The 7,560-nt window shown below is 56.3% G+C and overlaps 1 protein-coding gene across 1 annotated transcript; it reads right to left on the bottom strand.

Moving 5' to 3' along the window:
* Positions 1-24: 24 nt before the first annotated feature.
* SMIM48 (small integral membrane protein 48) lies at positions 25-7,175 on the bottom strand. The gene is given in 3 exon segments (XM_081791150.1): positions 25-1,491; positions 3,639-6,778; positions 6,780-7,175. Coding segments are annotated over 2 exon segments (567 nt in total). The 5' UTR covers positions 7,148-7,175; the 3' UTR covers positions 25-1,491; positions 3,639-6,579.
* Positions 7,176-7,560: the final 385 nt, after the last annotated feature.

The following is a 7,560-nucleotide window of genomic DNA, read 5'->3' as shown; positions in this document are numbered from 1 at the left end:
AATGAAAATTTTCTATTTTTGCATTTGTAGCTTATTATTACTGTTCTTTTCTAAGTAACCTCTATGTCCAACGTGGGGCTTGAACTCCTGACCCCAAGGTCAAGAGTCCTGTGCTCCACTGACTGAGCCAGCCCGGTGCTTCATGCTTGTAGTTTATTTAAAATCTCCTAGTATAGAAGGTTAGATGGTGATTCCCCCCAGAGGCATGTCCGTGTCCTGATTCCTGGGACCTGTGACTGTGCCTTATTTGCAAAAAGGGTCTTTAGCAGGAATAATCAAGGATCTGGCGATGAGGGGAGTGTCCTGAAATATCTGCACGGGGCCCCGAATCCGATGACCAGTGTGTTTATCAGAGAATGGCCCGGGGAGATTTGAGACAAGACGAGGAGGCAGTGTGACCGCAGAGGCAGGCGGGAGTGACGTGACCACAAGCCCGGGATGCCGGCAGCCACCGCCGGCTGGCAGAGGCAGAGACCAGACCCCCCGCTAGAGCCTCCAGAGGGAGTGTGACCCCCTTGTTTTGGATTTCTGGCCTCCAGAACCGGAAGGGAGTGCGTTCCTGTTGTTTCAAGCCACTGGGTCTGTTACACGTTATGGTAGCCACGGGAAACTAATACACCTAATTAAACCAGCATATTCATGCTCGGAAGGAGGGAGGCTGTTTATTGAGGAGACAGTGCCTGAAAGCTGGTGGTCCCATATATGCAGTAAGAGGGTTTGTCTGAATGCTGTTAAAATATAGACGTGACCTGGACAGAAGGGCGAAGTCCACGGCGTTTAGAACTCAGGAGTTCGTGTTACGTTGAGTGAGTGCTTCGCAATTGGCCGCTCCTCATACCGTTTGCCAGGGTAGCGTCTCAGCAGGTGCAGTCACCCACCTGGCCCCATCATCCTCTAAGAATTCAATTCCTCCCCCAAAGAGTCAGAAGTAAATCAGGATAATAACCCACGCTTACCCACTCTGCTTCCCGGCCCCTCCCATCCAGCCTCCGTGTCCCCCAGTTCCCTGCTCTCCTCTACGCGAATCCCAACCTTCGGTTTCCTCGGACGCCTTCTCCCCTGCTTTTCTAGTACGTGTTCCCCCTTGATGTCAGGCCCGTGCCCGCTGGGTACCCCCGTCCTGCTGCCGCGGCACCAGGCAGCTGGTAGGTAGACAGTTGGGCGCCGTGTTAATGGAAAATAAAGAGCAGACTTGGGTCCCGTTACAAGGTGGGGAACGGGTGGTAGAGTGTCCCCAGGATCGAGAAGGCTCTGAGACCAGAGAGCAGCAGGCGACCCCACACAGGTAACAGTTTCCTTCAGGGTAGCTTACTGACGCGGGATCGGGCGGCCGACCATCCAGCTGCCCGGCTCTTCTCGGCCACGTCTGGCCCTCAGTCCGCAGACTTTTACAGAGCAAGGGACGAGCGGTAGGGCCTTGTGGTGAGGTCACAGGGTTCACGTGCACCTGATGTACAGCCAACCTTTGATCAGATCACGTGACGCCACTCCCTGTACATCAGGAGGGGAAAGACCGTTAATCCCTACCATTCATGGGAGGCCGAAACAGACCTCCCCCGATCCTGACCTGGGTGGGCGTTTCTAAGGTATGTGTATTAACCTCCACGGGGCCCGGGACACGTGGCCGCAAGAAGGGTCGTGGGGAGAACACGAGCAAGACGGAGGGATGTTCTCAGCGTGCCTCCTGACTACCGACCCTACATGAGGGGCGGCCAGGTAAGACGTTCCGCCCTCGGTTCCGGTGCGTGTGTGCCAGCACGGGATGGTGGGGGGTCCCCATACCATCAAGTAACTTTTGGACACCACCTGGGTCCCCTACAACTCAATTCTGACTGTATATACGCCGTGGTAACATCATATTCACCAGTCCAGCGAGGCTGCCCGCTCGTCAGACGCCAGCCACAAGCCCAGGTGGTTAGCCTCTGCTTCTGACCAACTGCCTGTCAATCGGTCACAGGTTCCCACGACCCCCTCCTTGGGCTCAATTTGCTCCAGTGGCTCTCGGAACCTGGGAGACCTTTTTACCGTTAGACTAACACTTTATTACAAAGGACGTATGAATCAACAGCCAGATGGGGAGATATATAGGACGGGGTCCCAAACGAAGGAGTTTTTGTCCCCGTGGGGTTTGGGGCCAGTGTGGCGGCATGTGGGAGCTTTCCAAACCCCCTCCTTTGGGGTTTGTACTCAGGCTGCGTCACATACATCAATGGCCATTGGTGTTTGAGGTTGGACCCGTACCTCACACCATGTACAAAAGAGAACCCAAAATGGATCAAAGATCTAAATATAAATGCTAAAACTATAAAAATGCTTGGAAGAAAACATAAGCTTAACTCTTCCTGAGCTTGAATTAGGCAGTCGTTTCTTAGGACACCAAAACACAAGGAGCAAAGGGAAAAAGATCAATGACATCATCAAGATTAAAGATCAAAAAAAACCCTTTGATGGGGCACCTGGCTGGTTCAGTGGGGGGAGTGAGCGACTCTTGATCTTGGGGTCGTGAGTTCGAGCTCCGTGTTGGGTGTAGAGATTACTTAAAAATAAAAGATAAAAATCAAAGATTAAAAAAACCTTTGTACTTCAAAGACATTGTCACAAAAGTTAAAAGGCAGTCCACAGCACGGGAGAAACATTTTGCAAATATACGACCCCGAGATCAAGGTCTTGTAGGGTTCACCTGCTGAGCCAGCCAGGGCCCCCAGCTTTTTTTTTTTTTTTTTTTGCATTTTTTCAACAGGCGGCCCAATTTTATTTTATTTATTTTTTTTAACGTTTTATTTTATTTTTGAGACAGAGAGAGACAGAGCATGAACGGGGGAGGGGCAGAGAGAGAGGGGGACACAGAATCAGAAGCAGGCTCCAGGCTCTGAGCCATCAGCCCAGAGCCCGACGCGGGGCTCGAACTCACGGACCGCGCGATCGTGACCTGAGCTGAAGTCAAACGCTTAACCGACTGAGCCACCCAGGTGCCCCAACAGGCCCAATTTTATAAAGGCGCAGAGGATCTGAAAAGATATTTCTTCAAAGAAGGTAGACTGGTAAACACAGGAAAAGATCGTCATCATTGCCATCAGGGAAATGCAAACCAAAACCATGATGAGATTCCACTTCATACACACTAAGGTTATGTCTTAAAAAAGGAAAAGGTTATCAGACGCTTGGGGGGCTCGGTCGGTTAAGTGTCTGACTCTTGATTTCGGCTCACGTCATGATCTCACGGTTCATGAGTTCGAGCCCGCGTTGGGCTCTGCACGGCGGTGCGGAGCCTGCTTGGGATTCTTCCTCTCTCTCTCTGCCCCTCCCCTATTTGTGCCATCTCTCTCTCTCTCTCTCTCCCTCTCTCTCTCAAAAATAAATAAAACCTTAAAAAAAAAAAAAGCTTTAGTTTGGCAAGGAAGTGGAGAGATTGGAACCCTCCTACAGTTCTGGCGAGAATGTAAAATGGTACAGCCACTTTGGGAAACAGTCTAGAAGTTTCTCGCACTGTTAAACGGAAGTTACCCTACGACTCAGCAATCCCAACCTGAGCAAGATGAAAACACGTGTCCACACATACACAGAAAGTTGTGCCTGAATGCTCACAGCAGCTTTAGTCATAGTAGCCAAAAAGTGGAAAACCACCCGAATGAACCCACCTAATGGACAAACAAAATGCGGGGGGTCTGTACAGTGGGCTCTTGCTCAGCGATAGAAGGGAAGCGCGGATTCCCGCCGCATTGGGGGTGGGCTTCGAAAACACGCCGAGTGACAGACGCTGGTCACCAAGGGCCGCGCGCTGTACGATTCCGTTTGTACGAAATGTGCAGGACAGTCAGATCCCTAGAGACAGGAAGTCCATTCGTGGTTGCCTAGGGCTGGGGGTGGGGCTGGAGGGAGAGGGGTGAGGGGTGCAGGGGTCATGAAATATCCTACTATTGAGTAGGAGGGTGGCTGCACAAATACACGAATATACTAAAAGCCATTGAACTGTACGTTGTATAACTTTTCTTTTTTTTTAAGTAGTCTTCATGCCCAGTGTGGAACCCAACGTGGGGCTTCAACTCAGGACCCTGAGATCAAGACCTGAGCTGCGGAGATCAAGAGTCGGACGCTTAACCAACTGAGTCACCCAGGCACCCCCAGTTGTACACTTTAAATGAATGGGTTCTGTGGTAGGTGAATTACATGTCAATTATGCTGGTAAAAATTACACTCCAGAAACAACGCCTGGGTTCATCTAGTTCCATCACCGGTCTTGTGACCTGGGGCAAATCCCTTCACCTATGTCTCTTTCCTCATTTTGCAAAATGCAGAAATGAAAAGAAACGCCTCACGGGGCTGTGAGAATTCCAGCCACGGAAGACGTGAAACCCGTCACACGGTAAGTTCGATTATTAACGAATTTAGCGAGCTCCAGGACAGTGAGACTTGTCCCTGTTTTGCTAATCACTGCCTCCCGTGCTAGACTCCCAGGAAAGAATGAGATGCGTAAAAACTTAATCCGTGTATTCTCCCAATTTGAGCTGCCGCTATCCCACGTGGCTAAGTTCCGATTGTCTCCCCCAACGCGAACGTCCTCGTGTCCCACGACATTCAGAAGCCACTGTCCGCTGTCTCCGTGTATCTCCCCACCCCTGACAGCCCAACACAGAACAGGACCAAGCTGCCCTAAATAGTCGTCTCTCCCGCCATCGTGTGTGATCTGCTGAGAGTCCGTTTACTGGACGTCTTGTCAGTTTTGCCTGCCCAGCCGCCATGGTCGTGGAGACTTGGATTTTCCTTCGGGAGACGATTTCTTTCCTATAGCGTGCTATTTTCCTGGGACTGCGTACTAAGTCATCTCTTCCGCCTTCCGGACAAAGGTGGGCACGCGACCCTAGCCGGTCACTGAGACTCTCTCTAGGATTTGACTCTTGAGCAACACGTTAAAAGGACCCCCCAAAATGAGTCCATTTGTTTTTACAGTTGAACCCTAAAGGCTGTCCATTAGTACTTGAGGGGAGAGGCTGGATATTTTGGACAAGGAAACCTCATATTGGAAGCCCAGAAACTGAGGGACAATTGGGAGCTCAAAACAGGGGAGCGGTAATTCAAATATCGTGGGGCATTTAAACCGTGTAAGAGGCAACGTGTCCGGGTCAGACACAAAGCGATCGCCGACAGTTCACGTGACCATGTGAGAGTACTGGAATTTTAATATCGTTAGAAAATATGGGCCGAGGGGCGCCTGGGGGGCTCAGTCGGTTGAGCGTCCGACTTCAGCAGGCCTGCGGTGATCTGGGGTCATGGGCACACGGAAATGGGAAGTGACAAGGTGCTGATGTCAGAGTGCACAGGGCTCGTGGAGACACAACCTGGGTGAATCGGAGGGGGGCAAAGTCTAGAGCTCAGTGCCGGGGAGGGGACGGTACTGGGGCAGAAGTATCTGGTAACGGAGGCAAGCAGGGAGTAAAGCCACAAGGGGACTGTCACAGGCCCGTTAGGGGACAGAACTGGACATGTCATGGGAAGCTGCTAGGGAGAGAGAGAGAGGCCTGTGTGGCTACTTAGTGGAGGGAGACGCCCCGTCTTGGCGGGCTGGTCGCAGGATGACGGGTGTCTGGGAGGGGAGGTCGGGGCGCTGGGAGGGGTGTTGGGTGAAACCGGGGCAGCCTGGCACGGCGGCAGATGAATGGACAACTGAATACACAGGAGGCTGAAACAGGGATTTATTTCAGGGGAGGTGAGAGGAGCCTCAGACACATCCACGTGATGAGGCCGCGCAGGGGTGATGCCATTGAACGTCCATGAATAAAAGGACAAGGCAGATGCGCGAATAACCCACCCAGGTGGGTTTTGGGGTCAGGCCTTTTGGGTCTGGGATGGAAACCAGCTAGGAGTCCGGTCGTTTTCGCGCACGAATTCTTGCCAATGACAGACACCCCACGCCCTTCGCTTTGGGACCCGGAGGAGCTCGGGTCGGGTCGGGATGAAGCCGCCGCGCACTCCCCAACCCCACAGAGCCCTCCCGCGCACCCCGACCAGGGCCCCAGAGGCTCATCCCGCGCAGGCCCTGGGGCCCACGCCGTCCACGACAGGGCGACAGCGTGGCCTCCTGCCAGGACAGCCTCTCCTGCTGGCGGTCTCGGCCCGGCCGGCGGCCGCAGCAAAGCCTCAGGCAGGAGAGACGCACAGTCCGGGTCAGCACGCGGCGGGCTACGCGACAGCCGCCACACTCACCGTGTCCTGCGCTCCGGTCCAGCCCCAGCTCCGGGGCCCGGCTGGCGCTCCTGGGGGGGCGGGCGATGCAGCATCACAGGGCTCGGCCCGGCCGGGTCAGGGCGCCCATCCTCCCTCCCCGCGGGGCCCGGCTGGTCCTTTAAGGAACCGAAGGTTGGGCTGGGCTCCCCGCGCGCGCTCCCACCCGCTGAAGGGTAGGGTCCCGGGCCGCACCCCGACACTCTGAACGCCGGGGGTGTGTGTGTGTGACTGTCCCCTCCCCCCATCTCAGCTGCAAACACCCTTCTTTCATCAGGGCAGCGGCTCTGGACGCGCCCGCGGACGCGCGGTCACACAGAGGCGGCGGCGAGCAGGGGACAAAGTAACAAGCGTGAGAAGCTAGAGGAGGGGATGCGGCGCGCGTCCCGGACACGAAAGACCGCGCCCGTGGTCTCCCCGCCCGCGCCCGGGCCCTCGGGACGGCGGCAGGTGCACCGAGCTGAAGAAGCAGGAGGTGATGGAGAAGGCGATGGCCGCGTAGACGAAGACGGACAGGTGCGGGCAATGGTCCAGGCAGCAGCCCTCGTCCGGGGGAGGGGGGGGCGCGCGTCTCGGCCCTGGGGGGCTGCCCCGCGCGGGCCCCCCGCGCCCTCCCGCCGGCGCGCCGACCAGCCCTCCTGCCCGCGGCCCACGCCGACCGGGACGCGCGGGCCGCGGGGGGCTCTTCCGGGGGCGGCTCGTCGAACAGGCCCCCGGAGTCGGCGTCGGGGTCCGGGCGGGTCTGCGCGGGGTCCCGGGGCTCGTGCCGGAGGAGCGCGGCCGCCGTGGGCGCGGGGCGCGGGGGTCGCTGCGGACTCGGCCGCGCGCAGGGTCCGCCCGCGGAGGGGGCGGGGCCGCCGGGCCGCGCGCCTCCCCGGCTCCTCCCCGCGCCCGAGACCCGCCCCCCGCGTCCGCGGCGCGTTCCCATGGCAACCGGGGGCGGTGGCGGGGGGAGAGCTGCGAGCTGGGACCACCCCCCAGGGATGTGAGCAGGGGGCGCCTGGATCCCAGCTGCGCGCCGAGCTTCCCGGGGGGGGGGGGGGGGGGGGGGGGGAGGGGCGTTGTCTTAAAAGAAACGATTTCTTCAGAGTCTTTCTGTTTTTTGTTTTTCTTAACCTAAATTTCCGTACATGAGGAAACGAATTCATCATCTTTGCAGAAAACGTGGAAGTTGGGAAGCGCCTTGCGCAAGTGCAGCCACGAAACAAAGCCTCGCGTCTTCCCAAGGCCCAGAGATGGATGGTGTTTCTCCTTCCTTCTTTCTTGCCCTCTCCCTACAGCGCCATCTGTATCTGCCTGTCCTGGGCTCTCGGAGGATTCGGAGCATTAGGAGCTAGGGCT

The sequence above is a fragment of the Panthera onca genome, chromosome E1, assembly GCF_046562875.1.
Source record: "Panthera onca isolate mPanOnc1 chromosome E1, mPanOnc1 haplotype 2, whole genome shotgun sequence".
Classification (NCBI taxonomy): Eukaryota; Metazoa; Chordata; class Mammalia; order Carnivora; family Felidae; genus Panthera; species Panthera onca.
Note: the sequence above shows the minus strand (reverse complement) of the source record. Positions and strands in the feature narration are given on the sequence as shown.